Genomic DNA, 25,000 nt, shown 5'->3' with positions numbered 1-25,000 from the left:
GCCTCTCTAACCGGCAAGAGCAATGCTCTATAGCAAAAATCTCTCTTAAAAAGTTTTAAAGAAAATTATTAAAGTGAACTGTTAATTAATTATATGGAATTATTTATTTAAGTAAACTTGTGCTACAATACCCATGAAGGGTCAGTCAGTTCACATTATTTCCAAATGTAACAGTCCTAAAACACACATACACACACACACACATATACATTCCAAAAATATTCTTGCAGAAAATGAGATAGAAGTTGTCAGAAATACTAAATGAATATCATATTTCTATACCTTATATTTCTAACTCAATCTGCTTTTATGATGTCTATCTCAGGGACTTAAGAAATGTACACTTTATTTGATCATGTTACTTTAATAGTATTAGTATATTTTTATTCACTTTGACACAAAGTCTAAAATATTTTCGATTGTTTTATTGTGGTTTAAGAGTTAGTAGATTGAGCAATCTACAGAATGCATGGAGTCCTGCTCAGTGTGCTTTGGACTTTCACAGTAGGGTCTAGAAATACATCAGCTGAGCATCACTTACAGAGTTCAAGACAAGCCATAATACATACCAGCTTTCCTCTCTTAAATTCACTAAACCAACTTCCTGGTTTCTCCTTTGGCCATGATGAAATTCTTACCTATTGCAAAAGAACAGAAAAAGTAGAAAGCAGGTGAAAATCATGAACAGATATTTTTATGCACATTATCAATAATTTTCAGTAAGACTAAGAGACTGAAGTCTTTTAAAATAGATCTACCTTGGATTACAAAAGAATGAGACAGAGCAAAATTTGAGATTGATTCTATGGTTTCCATGTAGTAAAGACTATCATTTTCTTCCTGTTCTCTTACTATTATTATTATTTTAGATTAAGTGAGAGATTTGCGCTATGGAGTGTGTACTGCCAGAGAGACAGACAGCAAGAAACTACTCCCCCCTCCCCGAAGGGGGACGGCCATGCCACAGTTATCTTCTCCTCCATTCTGCTCTTGGGATTTTGGGCTCTCAGACGCACACATACGCCTGAATTTCAAGCCACTAGGTCTGAAACTTGAACTGCGGTCGACCACATGGGAGTCCAGCACCTTAACCACTATGCCATCTGCTGACCCTATCTTCTTGTTCTTTTCTCTTGTGGCTCAAGAAGAAAAGTGGGGAAAAGCATCTGCTAGAGGCATACTAAGAGTACAGGAGATGCTGGTGGAACAGTAAGGTGACCGCTTGCCAGTCAGGTGATGAGCAAGGCAGGCGCCATCAGCCACAGCCCACGGAGCTGCTCGGAGATCAGAAGGGGACACTATGAAAAGTCAGGGGCAGGAAGCAGGTCTAATTTTGTCCTGCTGGGAAGAATATTTAGACTCTTTTTTGGATCTGTAATTATTTTTTTTTCTTTGTAAAGATCAGCAAATTAGAAGGGTGTTTAAGTACTCACCAGAGGAAACTTTACTGATCAGTATAAGGGGAGGCATTTCTTTATTTTCTCATATTTCTCTGGAGGCTAGAACCAGCGAACTTTATTTCACTTCCCACATGCCAAGCAGGGTTGAGAGATGGAAGTTGCTCTGCCTCCTGCCACTACTACATACTCTATACTGATGAATTTAATTGTTTCCCCAAAAAGCATTAGCCACACATAAAATTATAAGCTTGGCCTTCAGGAGTTTCCTGTAACTTCGTATGCCTAGATCATTTACATAATTTGCATTCATTTATCACATGAATACAAATAAAGACTAAATTTCCTACTTATAAAATAGTTGGAAAATATAATTATGCTAGTGAAAAGTCTTATATTAATGCTTTGTATTTAGCATTAAGGAGAGAATTCAAGGGCACTGATGCTGTTAGGTCAAAGTCAAGGAATCTCTTTAGAGAGAATAAGTGAGAAACAGGCCTGTGCAGACAATACACTTATTTTATATAAATGTTAATTCTTCACAAAATTGTATATTTTGACCATAATATGCAGCTGTGAGTTACACCATGTGGTAACTAGGCAGAATATTATATATGCACTAAAATTTGAGATTCAGCTGTGCTGTGTCATAGAAAGCATAGAATTTGAGAGAGCAAGCAGGTGCATAAAGAATGCATCTGGGTAAAAAACAAAGGCGAGAAGTATTTGTTAACTGTGTGCATCACTTTGGTGTCTTATTCATGTTTATGCAAATGAAATGCTCTAATTACTCTGTAAGAAAAGCAGATAAATGGAAATATGACAGTATAATGTCCCTGTTTAGTTCAATATTGCAAAAACATGGCAGGAACTGTCAACATTCACCACCAAAACAGATTGGTACTTACTCCCTCAGATTTTTTGTCTGGATAAATGCAAGTCTCACCACCAGACGTGAAATTACAGTAAACTTTGAAGGAATCGCCTGAGCAACCTTGGTTAGGATCAATCCAGTATTCACCTAGAAGGTATTAAAAATAATCATATACAAATGTATTGATATGAAAGTTAAATGCATTATATATCCAATTTTATTAGAAACAGGAATGTGGAAAATAAATATTCATAGATTGTCTCGCATTTATACTTTTGCACATATTGAGGTATACGCCTAAATGACCAAAGTATGATCCTTTGTCTTATATGCTTCAAATCTTTGAAAATACTCCATATGATCTACCTGGACAATTATTTTTTATTCTTAGCATGCCTAACACATTTGGGTTTCATCTTAAATGTCACCTCTTAAATATTAGCATTCTATTTATACACCTGTAATAAATTGCCTGCACACTAGAAGCAGATACACTTGATTCCAAATCTAGCAAGTATTATGTACTACTTAAATAATGTTAGTATGATAATCAATATATTATCTTCTAGCTTATTCATGTTTAACAATGGAAGTGGTAGCATCTACCGAACCTCCGTGATCATATTCTTGTCTTACTTTGTAAAATGGTTTCATAGTAAATGTACTTCCTTTTCAAATGAGGTCCTGAGGAGGACTCCTTTATTAAGTGCAGTCAGCTAAGAATGCCAGTATGAAAATGCTGCAGAATGAATTCTACCATAGGAATAACCATGAGCATGAATTTGATGTTATATGAGTAAAGATGATAAGCAGCAAAAGTAACACAAAGTTATTTTTTAAATAGTTGACAATATTATTTTTCAATAAGAGTTATTGAGAAATGGTACTGCTAATACATGTGATGATTACTCTGTATCCATCCTCTCATGTTTTTCATGCTGCCTCTCATTCTAAATTAGTTTGGATTAGTCAATCCGCTGGCTATGAACTTTTTTAACATCTTAAATGCTCCGTTTCTTAGCTTAGTATTGGAACTCAAAAAATGCAATGCCAACCTGCTTTATCCTTTACTACTACTTGTGCATAAACAGAGGAAGAATTTCAATAGTCACTAAGCTTCTCCTATTTTTTTTGGGGGGGGTAATTTTAATATCTTTTTAACCAAAACATTTATACTTTTTGGGATTACTCCATTAATAGATTAACTTCTAAAACGAAAGAAAAACTACCGAAAAAAGAGAAAACATTCATGATTTTTATCAACAAGAGATAACTACTCTTATTCTTTGATAATTGGAATGATGTGGGATGCATCATTATTTTTTATCTTGATTTATTCAGTTAATATTGTTTTTAAATGTTATTTCAACTACTATATTAATAGCTTAATTATTAAGATACATCTGCTAAGAAATGTGGTTCAGGATCCTATGGATACAATGTTTAATTTATCTCTCATTTATTCATCTCCCATTTTCACTTCTACATCCTAACTTAGGCTGCCATCAGCTCTTCTCAAGATTTGCTCTTAATCACCTTCCTTTGATTTCATTTTGCTTCTTTCCAAATCACTTCAAATCATTCTCCAGTTTGCTCAGAATTGTTCAGCCACATAAATCTTCTTTCAATTCCTTCAAAACACCAAGAACTTACCTTCTTTGAAGCCTTACAAATGTTCCACACTCTGCCTGAAATACTCTTTTCATTCTTTGCATTACTATCTCTTTAAGGTTTCAGCTTAAATGTCACCTCCTTAAATATTAACTCCTGGTCATCTAAAATGAATCATCCCTTAATCATCAAAATGCTCAGCTGTTTTTTCCATAGTATCTATCATAATATGCTATTAGTATTATTTTTGAGATTTCCTATCTTTATCATTAGATAATTAGCAAATTTAGAGCATTATTTTTTTCTGTTCATCCATGAATCTCTATACGAAGAATAGTTCCTGGCACTACTAAACAAATAAATATTTTATCTTAATTAATTAATTACTACATTAAAGAATTAATGAGGCTACTTTTTATATAAAGCCACTGAGAACTGTAATCCACAGTGACCTTACCATTCCCACAATACATATAATTTTTACCTTGACTACACCAGTTCTGCTTAATCATATATTTTTTCATAATTCTGTACATGTAATTGTATTTTACATTTGATTTTCAATTATGCCTACCTTATTCATCTAGATTATATATGTAGGAATCTCATCATACAGTCATATATTATCTTTATTCTTATATAGAGACCATAGAAACTCAACAGGAATTTTCTTATAGGCCAAATATATTTAAATTTGGAAATAGAAGGAAAATTTTCTGACACATGCTCAGACTAAATTATTTACAGTGAGAAGTTAGAATCTTCTTATAATGCATTGATCTAAATATACTTTCCCCAAATAAACATATAAGTTTGAAAAATCTGTATTTTAGTTTGTAATAACTTCCATGTTTTAGTTTGAACAGGCTGTGTTTAATTAATACAAGATTTTATGACATTCTTCCTTAAGGGTGGCTGTTTCTAAATGTCATCAAGCTTTTCTATCTGCACTGAGTTGTTTAGGTCACAGTTACAACATTCATTATGGGATTCATACAGAAAACATACCTTTTCAGGAGTAAAAAGGGAGGTAAAATATTTCAGTATAAACTGGGAGATTTAAAATCAGATAAAAATATGTTCCTTGTTAGTTTACTAATTATATGAATTTAGTTTACCAGTTTAGCACTGTCTCCCTTTCAGAAAGATAACTGTGCAAAATGTCTTATATAAGAATAGGTATGATAATTATCTTTTTCTTTTTTTTACAGAGATTTTTGCTATAGGGTGTATGCACTCAAAAGAGAGACAAAGAGACAGAGAGATAGAAAGTGAGAAATCACCCCCATGGGGGATGGCCACACCGCAATCTCTTCTCCTCCATTCTCCTCTTGGAATCTTGGGCACACACACACACACACACACGCATGCCCAAGTTTTAAGCCTCCGGGTCCAAGACTCAAATGGTGGTTGACTACATGGGAATGTAGCCATGTAACCATTATGACACTTGCTGGTCCCAATAAATTATCTTAATTATTATTGCTAAATAAGCTATTTGCAGTTGATTATTTTTATCTGAAAGTATCCAAATTCTTAAATATTCTGTGTATCAAAGATCACAAAACTTACATATTAAATATCCAACTATTATGCTATTTAATCATATCTACATTATTCCTATTAATGTAAAGTACTAAGCATATCATTGTGTCAATTTTAACTAATCATATTGATGCAATCATCATTATGTATTCATATACATATATAAATGTAAAGTTAGTAACAATCATATAGTGATATGAACATATGTGTACACACATAAAACTTATACTAGGATAGATACTATGAGACAAAATACATTTAACCTATCTATAATCATTGAAAAATGATCTTGTCATAATTTAATAAAACCTTATTTAACAGACAAGGCTTTTCCAAAGTAGAACTTAAATTGCACAGTGTAAATGACTTTTTCTGTCTACAAGACTAGAATTAATAATTATTTGGTTCAGTTTTATTTAGAGACTATATTAAACATTTAACTAGAATTAATGAGCTGACAGTGTACCTCGGTAACTCAGTGCTTTTGCTTTGTCATGTATTATTAACATACCATCTGGGAAGTCAGGATGGCTGAGTTGCAGGTCTTTGCAAGTTCGGGCTGGATTGGTCTGAGTACCCATTGGAAACTTCATATGCTCAATGTCTTGTTTCAGGGAATTGAGGGAACCAAATATTTCCTCCATTCCATCCGAGTAATCAAGAATATTATCATCTGCATCTGCCTGCATGCCTTCAGTATGTCTTCTTGTTTTTTTGGGGGACAAAATCGGTAAAGGCTGAATGACCTCACCCGGTGGACCCTGTGAAGAAGATAATGTGAGTATAACTGCTTCTAGAAGTAAATTTTTCTTCAGATATGAGCTATTACAAGTTTATTTTTTTGCTACAAAAATTATATTTGGTTCAGCTTTTCAGTGACTATAAAATATATGATGTATGGTACATTTATGAATATGTGTGTTAATTTTGTAAGTTCTTTTAAAAGGAACCTTATTAACACAATGAGATAGACATTCAAAACATAATTTCTGCTCTTTATACATTAGTATAGTAGAGGTTTACGTATATCTATGTTATATATGTTATTCTCTTATTTATTAATTAACTCTCACATCTATGCCCTTTCTCCACGACTGGATTTTAATTTCTGAGGATTAAAACAGCATCTTTTAAAATATATTTTTATTTTCTTTTATACATTCAATCACTATACATTACTTAGCTTGTAAAGTTAATTTTCCAACATGAACACATTTCACACCAGTCCAGGACAGCACTTTTAAGATATTATGCTAACTAATAGGTTGCCTACTACAGTTGAGAATAATTTATATTAAGAAACACCGAACTTAAAAAATACATACATATTAGCTTGCTTTAAATATGTACAACTTAAATCTTTATAAATTAACAGACTTAAAATAAATGGAATCAGAAATGAACTTATTTATATGGAAGAGCGATACCAAATAGTTAAACCATACTGTTATGGGTTGAATTGTGCCCTACCGAAATTCATGTGTTGATGTCCTTCCTCCCAGCACTTCAGAATGTGATCTTATTTTTAAATAACATGGCTACATTTACAGTTATTCAAGTTGAGATGAAGGCATTAGGTGGGCCCTATCCAACGTAACTGACAGTCTTTCAAAAAGGGGAAATTTGGTCACAGAGATGATGTGAAGAGACAGTGAGAAGTCAGCCATCTACAAACCAAGGACAGAGACCTGGAACTGTGAGACAACAGGTTTCTGTTTAAGTCACTTGGTCTCTGGTAATTTATTATGACAGTTTTAGGAAATGTATACACATATATAGTTAGATACATTTTAGCTTAAGAAATTAAATATTTTTGCTATAGCGTACATGTGTTCATTCACTGGAGAGACAGACAGATATCCCCCAGGGGGATGGCCATGCTGCAACCCCTTCTCCTCCATTCTCCTCTCAGGATTTTGGGTATGCATGTACATGCACCCAACATGAGTTTCAAGATGCCAGGCCCGGGACTGAAACTGCAGCCGGCCACGTGGGAGCCCAGCATCTTAGCCACTACACCACTGCTGGTCCCCACATGGGTCAATATTTTAATTCTTCCACTTTACAGTTTTATGATGCCTGGAAATTTTCCGTATTAATAATATTGGGTCATTGGAAAAGTCAAGATATATTTTTCTATGTTTTTCTATACAAAAACACATCATGACTTTTCTAAAGATCCAATAGTATTGTAGCTATTCTTATTGCCTTTACTTTTATCATTATATGTACCAGGAAATAAAATGCCAAGCATTTGAACTTTGTCTTTACTTCTAGAGTTGGGAATAAATGAATTGTTGTGGCACACAAAATATGTTTCATTAAAATGTGACATAAAAAAGTATATAATCAAAACACGGTTATTTTAATATATATTATGGTTTGAATGTGTCCTTTAAAAATTCATGTGTTAGGATTTGGTTATGATGGGATTAAGAGGGAAAAACTTAATCTGACTATAGTGTTGAGAGGTGGAGCCTCTGGGAGGAGATTAGGGTCAGGATGGGACCCTCATGATTGGATATTCATGGGATTCTCAGGAGACAGAGACAAGGACACAAAGTCTGCTCTGCTCACATTTAGTGAACTCTGCATCTTGGGACTCTGCAGAGAGTGCTCACCATCAAGAACCTCACCTCATGTGGCTCCTGGATCTTGGACCACCAAGTCATTAGCTGAATAAAACCTCTATACTTTATTAGTTATCCAAACTCAGGTATTTCTATTATTAGTAACCCAATGGTATAAAATAATAATCAAGATATCTGTATATTATTAAGAGTAAAATCAATTTTAAAATAAATATTGACATGTAGATGTAGTTACTTAATTAACACAGTTACCATTTCCTATAAAACCAACAATGGTGACAGAATGTGCTTTTTGTCTACCTTATGAACTCAAAAAAAAATATCAGAAGTCTCCAGACGTGAATTATCAGAACATCACTCTTAGCATGCACTTACTGGAGGTCCAGGAGGCCCTGGAAGACCACTGTCACCTTTCTGACCAGCAGGTCCCTGTTTGAAAGGAAAACGGACAGGATATAAATAAGGACTAAGGTAACAGAAGACGCTTCATTGAGAAATTAAAATGCAAAAAGGAAAAGTACTTACACTAGAGCCTTTGTTGCCCTTTGGACCTTGAGGACCCTAGAAAATGCAAGGGCAGAAAGCATAGATAAATATCTGGAGCATTCGTGTCTCCTTGGGATAGCCGTAATTTCATGAGACCCATTGGTCTTGTACTTACAGGCAAGCCTGGAGGACCAGGTGGACCTATGGGACCAGCAGGACCTGGAATTCCCTAAAAAGGAGAATTGTCCAATTTAGACTTTTCCTCAGCTTTTCTACTTTCATGTTTTACATAACAATGCACATTTTGAAATCTAGAGAATTTGAAAATACTTAAGAATAGCTTAAAAATACTCCATTGTAAATCTATCTACTCTGAAATATTTTCCTTATTTTGTTGGAAAGTTTATCATTTTTGTCATACACACATATGTATATTTATAAAATTTTTATCTATACACTTTGTATTCCTACAAATCTAAGAATGAAATTTTCATGAGATGGGAATTTAATACATGTTTGCATAGCTACTGAATTGTAGTTTTTATAATTCCTCATTTATTTATATTTTTTACTTGTCTACTTTAAGGTTAAATAAAAATATTTTTTGAAAACTCCACGGGCTTAAGCAATTAGAATAAAGATGCCCTAAATTACTTGTTTGATTATGTTTAAAAGGATGTGTGCCACTGTGTGGGTATTACTGAAAAGGAGTAGGAAAAATGGTCTACTGTTTTACTCACTCCATCTCCCTTTGCTCCGGGAGATCCTTGGGTGCCAGGGAGTCCTCGGTCACCCTTTTCCCCTTGTTCTCCTGGAGGACCAATCAGGCCTATTAAACCGGGATGTCCCTTTGGAAGGCAGAGAAGAAATTTTAATAATACATGAATTATAACCATTATTAAGTTCTAGTCATAATATATTTGTGTATTAAATTCATGACATAAAAAATAACAAACAAGATTAAAATAATCTTTTGAATGGAGTATAGGATTAATAACCTCCTTCTTCTCACCCAACCTAATCTTTGACTGCTTACATTATGCGAGACCTTCATTAAAGGTTGCAAGTATTACGGAACCAAATGTATTTCAAAAATTTATCATTTTTCAGTATTTCATTTAAGGAATTCCCTCACCTAAAACACAAAAAATGACTATATGCAATAGTGGTGAAATAAACGACTAAAAACTCATTACTTTAATAAGTATCTCATGTAATATTAAATGATTTGCTATTCTTTTGATACTTTGCTGCCCTTGGAGGACATTTGGATATTAAAAATAACCCAAGAAATATTAATGACATCCACCTAAAAGGCTTATTTTAACTACTGTAACTCAGCATAAATTCTGGGGTATCAAGTTACTATTTCAAATATATTTTTGTAGTTTAAAATTTTCATTCCCATGTTTAAAAACACAAAAATGGGCATGCTGTTAACCCATCTGTTTACTTTTGAATAGTCACTTTGGTATAACCATATGTTCTCTCCACATGGCTCTGAGAGGGAGCATGGGCAGACATAACATTGGATTCTGGTACATTTTCCACAATTACGTTGCATACTTTCAGTTCTCTAAATACATCTGGAAAGCTGAGGATTGACAGATTTTTCCATAGTTAGAATAACAAGGACATTGTCTGAAATTTTCTTTTGAGCAGTTGTTAATGTGCAAAAGTAATTACTTCTGCTGTTAGCTTGTGGAAACTGTATTTCATTCTTACCTTCTCGCCTTTGGAGCCAGGGTCTCCTTTGAGACCAGGTAAGCCAGGAGGTCCCTAAATAATAAGAAAAAAAATTAACATATGTAGAATAGGTATGAATTAGAGAATCCTATTTCTAGTCACAGAGAAAGTTTGGTTTTGGAATAAAGGGGTTTATTGGCCAGCAATTGGCATGTATGTAAGGTGCTGGATTAGCACATGGCTGACCAGTTTGTGTCCCAGACCCAGGGGCTTGAAAAATCATTCTAAGTGTATGCCCGAAATCCCAAGAGGAGAATGAAGGAGAGGAGATTTCAGCGTGGCCATCCCACCTGGGTAGTGATTTCTCACTTTCCCTCTCTCTCTTTCTATCTCTCTTGCAAGCACACAAGTGCTCTATGGCAAAAATAAAATAAAATATAAAATAAAATAAAACAAAAGGCTTTACTTTGTAATCATAATATTGAAACTTTTGATTAAATATATGTGAAGTTAAAAATGGGACTTTTGCCTTCTCTTGAATTGTTGATAGATCCATGTATCTACTGTTTGAACAGAATCCTAACCTGTTTCCTGGCTTTAAGTCTTAAGCAAAGTTCTCCTAACTTTTTTTTTTAAATTTTGATTTATTAAAGCTAAAACTGCCTTTCTTGAAATTAAAAAGATATATATATATTTAAAAATGCCTATTTAATGACCATGGTAGGCTATATAGCCTCAGCTAGGTCCTATTTTATAGTATATTCATTCTACTTACAGTTTCATGCCTTAAGTCAAACATTTGTTCACAGATATTTATGTATCAGTGGAACTTGCCACTGAAAGTAGTTAGATCAATTAAGATATTCTGTTAACCAATAAAATGTGGACAGGGGAATGAATGGAAAGCAACTGTGGATACCAGAGATAGTGTGGGAGGAGGGTGGGAAAGGGCAGAGGGGGGGAAACAGGAGGGAATATCTATCTATATCTATATCTACATATATAATTTGTTGATGATAACAGGCATGACTAAGCCATTATACAGTGTATTCTGGATGGTAAAACTGCATTTTGTATGCTGTGATGATGTTCAGTGAATGAATGCAAAATAAATAAATTAATTTAAAAAATGGGACATGATATATATACCTTTTTAATTCAGAAGAAAGTATAAATTATTAATTACACTAAATTTAGAAAAATTCATAAATTATGTCTAGTGGCTCAAATACTTTTAACGTAATTTCAGATTTCAAAAGTTACAATATTTTTAGCAAAATTTTAAAAATCTCAAACTTTATAAAGTTAATGATCTTTAAAAAACATAAAAAAGACAAAAATTTTAATACACAATTTTGTTTGTATTTAAATAACAACTATTTTGTATGTATTGAAATAGCTACCTACTAATCTACATAATGAGATTACTTATCTATACACCACTTGAAACTGAGGCTCTATAATGTTGCTAGGCTACAGACAGCTTTGTGAATTATGTCAATTCTTATTTTTTATTCTCTTGAAAATAGATATCTTTCACTAATTCTTGGAAAGAAGTATATAATTAGAATATCTTTTAACCCCAATAATGTCTTGCATATATAAGATGCCACAGAATCTACAAACTGTTACTAATACTTTTCTTTTCTTTTTTTTTGAAAGGTTTTTGCTATATGGGGCGTGCACTCACCAAACAGACAGAGAGAGACATAGAGATAGAAAGTGAGAAATCACCCCCCAGGGGGGATGGCCACACCGCAATCCCTTCTTCTCCATTCTCCTCTCGGGATCTTGGGCATGCACACACACACGCCCGGCGTGAGTTTAAGCCACCGGGTCCACGACTGGAACCACAGTTGACTATGTGGGAGTCCAGCAACATAGCCATTACGCTAACTGCTGGTCCCACTAATACATTTTCAATGGTCACAACATCTTGATGTGGTATTTATATCCTTTTTACTAGAGATTTTTTTTTAAATTTTGTTATTTATTTGTTTTTATATTTCCCCCCAAACATTTACTTTATATATCAAAAATATTTTACTCATACTCCATAGTTCTTCACAGTTAATAAACAACTTTTAAAATTTAAAAAAACTGAATTTTAAAGAAAATGTTCAAAATATTTGTTATAATTTTGTTTGTGTCTCTATAACAACAGAGACAGTATGTTTTTCAATATTTTTTATTTGTTTCTTTTTTCATTTTTTTCATATTTCTGAGAAAATATTGACATGTCAACTACTCAAACTACTGAAAAGCAAACACCCAACACACAATTCACACATAAACCTCAGTTCATCCCTGACTACCAAGTATTCTGTGATACACCACCTGCTAGCAAAGGTGTCTCTTTTTCTTCCTTCAAAGTCTTCCTCAGGGTAATCCTCTGATGTGGCTGCTCTTTTGCAATCTCTACTGATTACAATGCTGGGCTGGAAAAGTCCAGGTTATTTTATTGTACGAATTCTTTCATATGACTTCTCTAAACCTCTCTGCCCGGCAGAAGTGTTTATGGTGCCAGACCATCTTTCCAAGAGTTTCTGTTGGCTTACTTGAGTTCTATAAAGTCTTCCTCAGGGTAATCCTCTGATGTGGCTGCTCTTTTGCAATCTCTACTGATTACAATGCTGGGCTGGAAAAGTCCAGGTTATTTTATTGTACGAATTCTTTCATATGACTTCTCTAAACCTCTCTGCCCGGCAGAAGTGTTTATGGTGCCAGACCATCTTTCCAAGAGTTTCTGTTGGCTTACTTGAGTTCTATAGTCTTCTGGTTTAATCTTCAGATATGACATTCCAGTCAAAGCCCTGTCCAATAGCGAGTATTTCCAATTTCTGATTCAAGGCAACAGGTATTATTGAATTTATACAAATAACTATTCTGTCACAAAGTAAGAATACTCCCAAATATTTTCCAATTCCAGAGGAGTCAGGAAGGGAGAAAAGTTTATGTTTCCATTTAAAGACACAAACCAAGGAAAAGAAAAAACATTTTAACCAATTGTGGAGCATATCAACAGCTCAAAAGAAAGCAAAATCCTTAAAATGGGAAAACAAAGCAGAGTAAAAAAACAATGTAATGTTTTACTCAGAAGTCATAAAATTCTGTTTCACCAATTCAGTCTTATGTAATTAATCTCTTCTGCTTAATCTGCAGTGTTATTGTGATCTAATCTTTCCATTTAAATCCTGGAAGTTAACATTCAGCATTATTATTGATATGTCTTGTACCTAGCACTAAGTTGGACATTTTCTTGGTTGCTTTTTGTTCTCTTATTTCTGTGTGTGTGTGTCTTTAGTTTTCCTGGTAAAGCACTCTTTTCAGAATTTATTGAAGAGCTGGTTTGGTGTTGGTAAATTCTTTAGGTTTTATCTAAGAATGCTTTTTTTTGAGAGGTTTTTGCTACAGGGTGCATGCTGCGTGCGCTCACCAGAAAGACAGAGAGAGACAGAGAGACAGAAAGTGAGAAATCATCCCCCCGGAGGAGATGGCCACGCATCCCTTCTCCTCCATTCTCTTGTCAGGATCTTCTTGAGCATGCACACACACGCGCCAGGCGTGAGTTTAAGCCACCATGTCTGGGATTCAAACCACTGTCGACTACATGGGAGTCCAGCAACATAGCCATCACGCCAGCTGCTGGTCCCGTATCTGAGAGTATTTGTATCTTTTCTTCCCATATGAAGAATAATCTTGCCAGGTGTAGTACTCTTGGTTGAAACTATTTTTCACTTAACACTTTGAATGTATTTTCCCATTCTTTCCTTGCTCACGTTGTTTCTGATGAGAGGTCTGATGTTAGCCTGGTGGGATAATCTTTATAAGTAACCTGACATTTCTCTCTAGACAATTTTCGTATGTTGTCTTTATCTGTGGATTTGGCCAGTCTTGCTAGAATGTGCCTTGGAGAAGATCTTCTTGGATTGATTCAATTATCAGGGGTCCTTTGTATTTCTTGGGTCTGGATATTTGAATGCCTCCCTAGATTTGGAAAGTTTACTTCCAAGATTTTGTAGAATAGATTATCAATGCCCTTATTAGTTTATTCATTTTCTGGGATACTGAATATCCGAATATCCCGACGTGTCCTTTTCGATTGTGAGAAACTATTTGGGTCAGCCCCTGGTATAGTGGTTAAAGAACCTACTTCCTACATGGTCAACCTCATGGTTCTAGTCCTGGAGCAGCAACTTGAAAAACATGCCAGACACATGTATGCATAACTAAAACCCCCAAATAACGGAGAGATGGAGGAGAAAGGATTTCAGTGTGACCATCCCTCATGTGAAATGCTTTCTCACTTTCCCTCTCTCTTTCTCTGACAAGTAAATAGGTACTCGGTAAATTAAACAATGAAGGAAACGAGATCAAGTCATTTAACATCTACGTAACAAAGTTGGGACTCAAATTTAGGACTCTGGTTCCTAGTCTGAAAGTCTTTTACCATGTGATGTTAGATTCCTTAGGAATGTAAGGTTTTGGAATAACCAAAGAAAAGATGGTATTCCTCAGGCAGATAACATAAAGAGTTACTCCAAAAGAACAGAAAGCAAGTCTCTACTGGAAAGTTTTGAGGGAGAAAACATCTATGCGTTAGAGATGACAGGAAAGTGAAAGAGAAAGCACTGTGTAACTTGGCTGGTATAGAACTGTGAAGAAAAAAATGTCAAAACTTCTTGAATCTTGAGCTGAAAATTCCTACTCATGAGCTAGAAATGGTCTTAGCAAATTATAACATGGGGCACTTGAGGCCATTTTATACTTGTCTATTTCAAAACATGTGACCTTTGATAATTTTTTTTTCCCTTTTTTTCTTTTTAAAGAAGTTTTAGGGCACATTAATTCACTGGAGAGAGAGTGAGAAGGATAGTGAGAAATCACACCCCCCCCCCCCAGAAGGAGACCATGCTGCAATCTCTTCTTCTCCACTCTCCTCCAGGGATCTTGGGCATACACACATACTCGTCTGGCATGAGTTTTAATCCTCTGGGTCCAGGACTTGAACTGGAGTAGGCCATGTAGGTGTCAAGTGATGTAACCACTATACCATTTGCTGGCAATTTTTCTCTTAATAATTTACTGCCATTAAGGCCACATGTGGTTTAGTGATTAGGACACTGTACTCCCACATGGCAAGCTGTGGTTTGAGTCCCAGATCTGGTGGCTTGCTTTCTCACTTTCCCTTTCTCTCTGGGGAATGCACATGCACAATGGCAAAGAAAAATAATAATAATACATCAAATTAAATAAATCATTCTAAAAAAAGAAAAATAATTTATTATTATTATTTGATAATAAAATATAATTTGATATTATCTGATATCATGGATATCAGAAAGATCACAGGCACTAATTCTTTTGAAAGATCATGGGACCAACTTACTGATTCTGTTTCCAGGTCAGAGAGTCAGCTAGAACTGATATAAATTAATCCTGTGATAAAGTCTCCACAGCATTTTATAAATTGATTCAGTTACAGAAAGAACCAAATATGACACCACTATTTTTAAAAAAGAAACAAAGAAACAGACATGTAAGATGCTATAAATTTTGTGAGATCACAAAACTTGTCAGTGGAAAAAAGAATAAGGACTTGACCCCCAGTCTTACTACTTGACCAAATGTTCCTACCATGAAAAATATGATTTTCTTTTCCATCACATTAAAAAATATACACATCAAAAGATTCTTTTTCTGCTCAATTAATTGGAGTTTTCTCCTGACTGCTCAATGGAATTCTCTATAAAAATTCTTTAGTTTTTGGAATCCTTGTTTTTGTTTGTTTGTTTTTTGTTTGTTTTTTTGAGAGATTTTTGCTATAGGGCACGTGTGCTCACCAGACAGACAGAGAGAGACAGAGAGACAGAAAGCAAGAAATCACCCCCCCAGGGGGATGGTCACATCGCAATCCCTTCCCTCCATTCCTTTGTTAGGATCTTGGGCACGCACCCGGCGTGAATTTAAGCCACCGGGTCTGGGTCTGGAATGAGGGTTTGCTACGTGGGAGTTCAGCGACATACCCATTACACTAACTGCTGCTACCCAGTTTTTGGAATCCTCATAATAGTTAGGACTTATTCTGCTTTTCCTAATAACACCCCCAAGAAGGTATTTTTAGCTATCATTTCTAAATTGAAGCTCATTTTGCAACGATTGATAAATTTCATAATAAAGAAATGTATGTTTTTATACAAATATAACTCTTTTTTTAAGAATTATTTTATTTATGTATTTTTTAATTTATTTTAATTTGACCAGAGAGGGACAGAGAGCATGGGAAAGTGAGAAAGCAAGAAAGCAATCCTCCAGGTCTGGGACTTAACCTGTGGTTGGGCATGTGGGAGTCCATGCCCCTAACCACCATGCCACCTACTTGCCCCCATGTATAAATATACATCTATTTCAATTATTTAACTTTGTTTTGTAGTTCAAGGCTATAACATTTATCTTTTTATGTTTTTATATTTTTATGAAAACTATAATGGCTTTAGTATCTCTTAGTCTTGCCTCTTGCCTACTGGAATACTTAGATTGATGACTTTGAACAAAAATTTTTTATGTACAAATTGTTAAACTCTAACATTGAAGGCAACACAAAATAAAATCCTTGTTCTGAAATTATGACAAGTAAAAATATGCAGTCAACAGACACTGACGGATTTACAAAGGACCCTAAAAGATGATTTATATGGATATGACTCATGGCAAGATGGAGCCAAAATAATTAAGGATGGTGTGCCTGCAACAAGGCATCAAATCACAAAGGAAACCATTCATATGGCTTTCTGTGAGTTTGAATTATTTCAACTGAATTGAATTATACTTTCAACACTTTTTATTGTTTTTATTATACTACACTTAGAAAGCATATCATTTTAGTTTTAACCAAACTACATCATGAGTGATGACTACTGTATCTTCTATAAGACTACCATGAAACATTTTCTTTCTACTTAAAGATTTACCTTTTTTAGTGAAAATGAGCACATTATAATCTAGTCTATAACTTTTATATGAATTTAAAATATTAAGAGTTATTGATTTGATCTAATCACCCCTTTCTATAAATATTCCTCATGAAGAAGTTAAAGGTAATGAGTGTTAATTCTTCTAAGCTAATAATCTCTCATGAATTACAAATTATACAGGTAAGGATAAATTGCCAGACAAAATCAGATTCTTATTTTCATTAACTTGAAATAGAAATTGGTAACTTTATGATACTGAAAGCTGTTGTAAATAACCCTCTGAACCTGAAACAGATCAAAAACAGCTCCACATATAAAATGTTATCCCAAGTACCCATATTTTCTATTTTCTGCTGAGGATATAGTAAATTGAAAGCCCCTAGAGAAATACATAATTCATAAGTAATAAAGTAAAAAGGAAAACAGGGACGATACATTCTGAAGTGTTTAGAATACACAATCAAACATTTTCCCCTGCAGTATTATGCTTTGCAGAATATTTGCTTTGATCTGCATCTCAAAACACTAGTGTATTGAAATTTTAAACAAGCTGAAGATCCTACAATTTAGAATATAAAATTGTGAAATAATGTGGAATTTGGTGAAAAGCAAATGCTTTGTTATTTAAACTTGCTTGATTATAATGAGAATGTTATACATTGCAGCCCTGTTTACAGAGTTCAATTGTAGCTTTAAAGAAAAATATCTGACTGGGATTAGCAGATGGCATAATGGTTATGTTGTTGAACTCCCATGTATTCAATCATGGTTCAAGTCCTGGGACTCAGCGACTTAAAACTCATGCCGGGCACATGTTTGTGCATGATCAAAATCCCAAGGAGAATGGATGAGAAGTGATTGCAGCATGGACATCCCTCAGGGTGGTAATTTCTCACTCTCTGTCTCTCTGTATCTCCAGAGAGTAATGTGCCCTATAGCAGTCTCTCTGTTAAAAAAAAAAAAAAGAAAGAAAAAAGAAAAATATCTAACTGTAATTCAATAACTCCTCCTACATTTTACTCATGCTTTCATGCCTTAAAAAACACTATCAGTTACTGTGTATGTCATTTTGTGACAAGGATTGCATGACAGTAATACATTTTTTAAAAAATAAATACTGAATAATTTTTTGACTACATGAGGACAAATAGTTCTTTAAAGTAAAGGAATATGAAACCAAATAAAAGCTTAAAACTAAAACAGATTTCAGTTCTACCTACAACAAACAAACTTATTCTAAAACAATTAATTCACGTTAATTTTGACTTTGTAGCAGACAGAAGAATTTAGCCACCATTGCTCTTCTCTTTAACACACTCAATATTATTCTCATTTAAATGCTGTTGACTATCTATAAGTAGCCAGGAGTTCCACTTTAAAAAAAAATTACTCTATTAGAATTCTTCACATAGGCTCTTCATTGCTCTTAGTTTTCTGATACTTTCCACATGTGCTGTTTATTCTTAGTTCCGTATAGTGATTCTAAATGTTAATATATGTGTGCATGTTTGTATATAAATATATGTGTGTGTGTATATATGTATGTATATATATATATATATATATATATATAAATAAATGTGTGTACTTGTATATACATGCACAAAGGTTGAATTCAAGCATATACATGTATTTAAATTATTGTTATTTTTGTTGTAGGGCATGTGTGCTCAACTGGAGAGAGATGAAGAGAGATACAGAAAGAGGCGAAGTGAGAAATCACCCCCCACCAAAGGGGATGGCCACTCTGCAATCCCTTTTCCATCATTCTCCACTCAGGAATTTGGGCACACATGCACCCACTGTTTTTCAAGATGTCAGGTACAGGACATGAACTGTGGAGTCGGCCATATAGAATCCAGTGCCTTAGCCTCTACACCACCTACTGGACCTAAAGTAATTTTTTTTTTTCTTTTTGGCTATAGGCACGTGCGCTCACTTGAGAGACAGAAAGACAAAAAGCGAGCAACCACCACCCCACCAGGGGGGATGGCCATGCTGCAATCCTTTCTCCTCCATTCTCCTTTCAGGATTTTTGGGGATGCACACACATGCGTCCAGTGTGAGTTTGAAGCTGCTGGGTCTAGGACTTGAACCATGGTCGTCTACGTCGAAGTCCAGCAATTAACCATTATGTCATCTACTGATCCATAAAGTAATATTTACTATGAGAAATATCTAGTTTTTAAAGCAAAAAAGAAATATATTAAATCTGAATTCTCATGGAGTTGGTAACAGAGAGTGGGCAGGCACCAAACAGAAGGATTTGTTTCATTCTACCTTAAAGACTTCTGCCTGCAGAAGGTTTGGGTAAAATTGTAGAACTGTTTCCTCTGTGGCTAATGAATGCTCTGTTAGAAAGAGTCTGATAGTTAGATGTGTATCTGGATAGATGAAAGCAGTAAGTTGTACTTAATGAAAGCTGAATTGTATTTCAAGCTGGGGTAAGGGCCCAGCCGAAGGGGCACAGTCCACAGCATACTGGATCGCAGGGCTGAAAGCCATGAGGAGCACATGTCGACTTGGATATGGATGTGAATATATTTATGATTATAATGAGGAAAAATATGTAACAGAGAAAGCATTATTTATAAAAAGTTCATGTGGATTAATTTCAGGATGAATGTAAATTTGAATGAGTTTTGAAGTGTCCATCAGTCTCACCTCCCACATCTTATGCACACTTAGAACCTCTCTTTTCCTCTTTCAATATCTTATCATACACCTAAACAGGGAAGGGCTCCCTCAGAAGATGATACTTTAATAACCCACTGTGAGTATCCCCGGCATCTTCTGCTTGATTCTATTACAACACCTCTCACATATGTTCTAATGGTTGTAAGAGGAATGGTACTTTTTAATCTCTTCCATGTGCTTACCAACCAACAATTTGCAAGCAGGTTTATCAATGATAAAAAAGCATGAATAAGGTCAAACTTAGCTACTTTTCACTAAGAACATGAAATTGAATACTTTCCAAAATATTTACCATTTTTAAATTCATTTAATGATTCTAGATTTGGTGCTGCAAGTGCTAATCAATGGTCTAAATATACTACCAAAAACTCATTTAAATAACATAAGAACCCCACAGGTGGCTATTACTATTTATTATTGTCCCATGGGTTATTAATACCCCATTTAACACATTTCAAATTTATAACATTCCAAGGGATAAAGGCTACTAATATTACCAGTTTCAAATGAAGAACTTAAAGCTAAAAAGAAAAAACAAAACAAAACAGAAAACAAAACAGATGAACTTTTCTAAAGACACCCAGCAAGTAAATGGTACCATTTATTTTTGAAACCACGGAGTCTGGCTCTTAAATTGATAACTTTACTCAGAGACCATGATACCCTATTCGCCCTGATTAAAAAAATACCTATTCAAAAAAAATCCTTCTTAGCTGAGTTGAAAATCTCATTAAATTGCCATAAGCATCATTCTAAAGATGATTTCCCTGTCCACTTTCACCTCATAAGGACTAAGCAGAGTTTTCACTAAGATTAGATATCACCAACTGAAGCTGTGCAAAGTCCACATGGTCACATTGTAAGTCTTCTCCAATAAAACAAGGAGCCAGAGAATGAAATGGGACCAGACTGTTTGTGATGCTTACTTCACTTTACCTAAAAGGGTTTGAGCTGTTTAGCCCTCTAATGCTATAAATTCACATTTACTTGAGTCAGAAACATAAAATTGTGCAAGCTGCGGTCAGGTGGTGTGTCTGATAGTTGTATTTTTAATATTAACTGAAGGAAAATCTCCAGCATGGTGTTTTTTATTTCATCTGTAAAAAGGTCAGAATACTTATTGGAAAATCTGAAATAACAAGAAAAAATATCTCTGGCAAATTGTAGGGTGACATTAAGGAAAAATATTTTTTTCCAGGCTCTGGCGCTGTGCTGTTAGGCGTTTACTGTATCTAAGAAGAATATCCCCAAATAGCGGTGCAGAGGTGGAGCCAATCCTGCTTCAATCACCTAACTGTGCTTTTATGCTGATGGGAAAATATGCAGAACTGATAATATGCTACTTGAAGTCAATTGAGATTGGATAACCTTTATCCAGTTCCTAAATAAGTGATCTTTAACTTCAGTGCAAATTTAAAAGTAATCTCTTTAGTACTTATGAAGTATTTGGTAGGTATGTTAGAAGAATTTGCCATAGCATCTTTATTAAATAAATAGCTGAAATGCCTCCGGAATAATTAGGACTGTGAATTAGGACAGTTTGGGTGGCTTTCTGAGTATGCATATCTCTGAGGCAATTAATATATTCATGATAAGAGGTGTTCGAGTGAAATAATTACTAAATGGAAGGACTTCAATGAGAGGTATCACAATTTAAACTAATGGTGCTTTGTGTATTGTTTGCTGTTTTGATTAATCTCTTCACACATCACTATTTTGGGGCGATAAAGTTCAAACATCTCTAGTATGAAATACATCTGTTTATAAATTAAGCAAATCACCTAGTAAGCAATAAAAGAGCAAATCTTCTATTTTTCACTTTCTGCCCAAATTATGCAGCAAGGATACCTTGGATCTCCTAGTAAACTCCATCTATGAATGGCACGGAGGCCAACTAAAGGCTTTATTGCATTTCTTAAGCATGTTGCTTGCACATAAGTTTATAAGAATATACAAGCTTCAATGTTGTAATAATCCTATTTTCTTCATTAAAGGAGTTTAAAGTTTTATCTTTCATCCTGTTTGACTCACAAAGAGAACAATTTATTTAGTTACATATCTCTATATACATGTGCCAACACTACTCTTTTAAATGAAGTGCCAGGAAATCATGTATTGGAGAGATGTGTCTAGAATAGGAAAAAAATGGCCTGGCCCATTAGTGATATTTTATCTAGACTGGAAATAGATTTATTTATTTATTTATTTATTTATTTATTTATTTATTTATCTATCTCATCTTAATGTGTATAAGAAAGAAAAGATCTGACTTTCTGGTATATTTTCCAAATATGTATTATTTAGGACTACTTTATTCTTTTTAGGTATGAGTAATATACTTTCCTGAATATGGTAATAAAAGTCAATTTATAAGCTAAAATATCAGAAATCTTAGTTTATAAACAATTTAGTTTCAGGAACCCTCTTTTTTTAAATAATGGAAGAAAATGCTACTCACCATAGGACCGGGTGGACCATCTTGGCCTGCAGCTCCAGGAAGACCTTGTTCTCCCTACAGAAAATAAAAATATTTTTTGAATTAAAAGTATACATTTTTTTAATTTTGAAAATACAAAAAAGAAAAAGTGGCAACCAATGCTTTTGAATTCTACCACATGGACAACATATACTAACATTGTAAGCAATTTTGTCTTCTTACTATGTGTATAAGCAAATATATCCACATACACGTGCACACATATTTGTATGAATGCATACATGTATGTGTAATAATTTTACATCATTGAGATTTAGTTTTATATACTGCATTCATAAGTCAGAATTTCACAGTGAACTCAATAAGCAAGTGTCAAAGTTATGTTTTAAGACCATCTAGGTTTATTATATAATATCTATTGATGTCCCACAATAGCACCTACACTATATCTTATGAAATAATGCCTACATAAACATTTTTATTCACGATGTTTTAGAAAGAAAATGTCACAATAGGATCTTTTAGCACTGATGCTCACCACAGGGCCAGGGATGCCCCGAAGACCTTCTGGACCAGGCTTTCCGGAAGGTCCCTGAGGACCTACTGGGCCAGTTTTTCCTGGAGGACCTTCAGCACCAGCTTCCCCCTGTTAGAAAAATAAAATATGTGAACACATTAGTAATGAGAAAAGACATTTCATTGTTTTATTAAATGTATTGTGACAAGTGTCAGTCAATGTATTCCTAAGACTTTCAAACACAATACCTATAATAGGCATTTTACCTTAGCACCTTTTTCACCTTGTCTTCCCTCTGCACCTGCAGCTCCAGGAGGACCCTGTAAACATAAAATTGCATTATAGTATGTGTCACTTATGAAAGAAATGTTACTGAGGACTTATTTACAAATAGTCCAATTCAATTTGTAGCAGACTCTAATAAATTATGATTTTCTTCTTTTTCTATTTACTACTTTGCTAAAGGGTGTGTGCACTTGTTGGAGAGAGAGAGACAAAGAAGGACGGAAAGCAAGAAAGCCCCTCTCATTGTGAATGGTAATCCCACAACCCCTTCTCCTCCATTTCTCCCTCTTTTCGAGATTTTGGCCAAGTGTATATGTGCTCTGTATGTTTCTCAAGCTGCCAGGTCCAGGACTCAAACTGTGCAGAAGGGCATGTAGTATCCAGCCACCTTAACTGCCACACCATGGGCTAGCCCTAAATTGAGATTTTCTATCTTTATAGAGCTTAAGACACAATGAGGAAAGTCCAAACCTTTATGTATAAGCTTTCACTTAAAATATTAAAAATAAGGCACAGAATGAGTATATTATAATGTAAGAAAAACACATCACATTAATGTAAGAAAATAATGAAAATAAAGTTTTAAAATATATCATGATGAATTAAAAGTTGTCCTGAGTACATTAAATATTCAGATGCTTTTTGTCATGTGGTATTAACTGAATGTATTGGATTTTACTTCCATCCTTATATGTGTTTGTAACCTTAATCTTAGGTCATTTAAGCATTTTTATGGGATCACAGTCCTACTCTTAGGTCATTCAAGCATTTTTATAGGATCGTAGTCCAAGGATATTTCAAATTGTGATGGTCACCAGATAATAGTTTTTTCATTTTCTGGAACTATATAGTTCACATAAATAAGTAGCATTAAAAAGTAGCATTACATTTTAAAATCTAGTTTTAGAGCAAAAATAGAAGAGAAAAACTTTATATTCGAGATGTTATCCAAAGCATAAGTACAGAAAGATTTCTAAAAAATGATCTTTAAGAAATTGCTTTTCATTTTTATCCCCAGACCCTCTTGTTTTCCATTTGATTACTTCAATTTTTACAATGAATTGTGCTCATTTCATTAACTGAAATTGAGGTTGGAGGTTGTCGTGGTGGTGTTAATTGTTAAGAAAAAGGTGAGGCAGGAGAATGAAGTGCCCTTTTTCAGATGCTGTGTTAATATTCTAATGGCGACTACATGCCAGCCTTTCATATGGTCTTTCAAATACACATTTAACATGAGTATCAAGCACTTCATCAAACCCAGAGAATTCCATGAACTCATTTTATCTCTGAGTTAGTGGAGTCATTATTAGTTATTATTTTCTCAATGTCATCACTGTAACCTCATCTATTATTAGACATTCATTGTGCCTCAGCACAAAGATAAGAGATACATAAATTCTAGAAACAGCCTTTTAAGGCGGCATCAACACGCTGATAACAATATATATATTAAAACTTCAAAGTGCATCTTTTAAATTTCCTTCTATTTATGCAAGAGGATTTCCGTGCTGAAGCGTAAACTTTAAATATTTTCTAGTGTTAAAGTGTTGAGCCATAAATTATTTTAGGGTAATATCTAAAATATCAATCTATGCAAAACTGATAAAAAACAACCCTCACAACTATTATTTCAAAAGTAGAAGTAATGAATTCAATAGAACAATAGCTTTTCCTTATTTGATAAATGATTTTCGTTAAATCAATAATATAAATGTATGTACTTTGTATTTTTTTTTTAATTTTACTTTTTTTCCCATCCAGAGTACACTGTATATTGTCTCAATCAAGCACATCAACAAACATGTTGTCAGCAAATGATCTTCCATTTCTTGTTTTTTGTATGTTTTGCTTTTTTCCCCCCATCCTTGATTCCCTATCTCTTTCACTCTGCCATCTCACA

The 25,000-nt window shown here is 34.2% G+C and overlaps 1 protein-coding gene across 2 annotated transcripts in view; it reads right to left on the bottom strand.

Annotated features, from left to right (window-relative positions):
* COL11A1 (collagen type XI alpha 1 chain) overlaps nt 1-25,000 on the bottom strand; it is a 237,181-nt gene that overhangs the window by 11,927 nt on the left and 200,254 nt on the right. For both annotated transcript variants that reach the window (XM_006162840.3, XM_006162841.3), the window contains exons 55-65: nt 23,082-23,135; nt 22,837-22,944; nt 22,320-22,373; nt 10,230-10,283; nt 9,245-9,352; nt 8,680-8,733; nt 8,544-8,579; nt 8,394-8,447; nt 5,939-6,188; nt 2,306-2,418; nt 570-638 (exon numbers count right to left, since the gene is read on the bottom strand). In XM_006162840.3, coding sequence (XP_006162902.1) covers nt 570-638; nt 2,306-2,418; nt 5,939-6,188; nt 8,394-8,447; nt 8,544-8,579; nt 8,680-8,733; nt 9,245-9,352; nt 10,230-10,283; nt 22,320-22,373; nt 22,837-22,944; nt 23,082-23,135 — 954 coding nt within the window. The remainder of the gene's footprint in view (nt 1-569; nt 639-2,305; nt 2,419-5,938; nt 6,189-8,393; nt 8,448-8,543; nt 8,580-8,679; nt 8,734-9,244; nt 9,353-10,229; nt 10,284-22,319; nt 22,374-22,836; nt 22,945-23,081; nt 23,136-25,000) is intronic.

The sequence above is a fragment of the Tupaia chinensis genome, unplaced genomic scaffold (assembly GCF_000334495.1).
Source record: "Tupaia chinensis unplaced genomic scaffold, TupChi_1.0 Scaffold140874_1, whole genome shotgun sequence".
In the NCBI taxonomy this organism is placed as follows: Eukaryota; Metazoa; Chordata; class Mammalia; order Scandentia; family Tupaiidae; genus Tupaia; species Tupaia belangeri.
The sequence above is the reverse complement of the archived record's forward strand: the minus strand, read 5'-3'. Positions and strand labels throughout refer to the sequence as shown.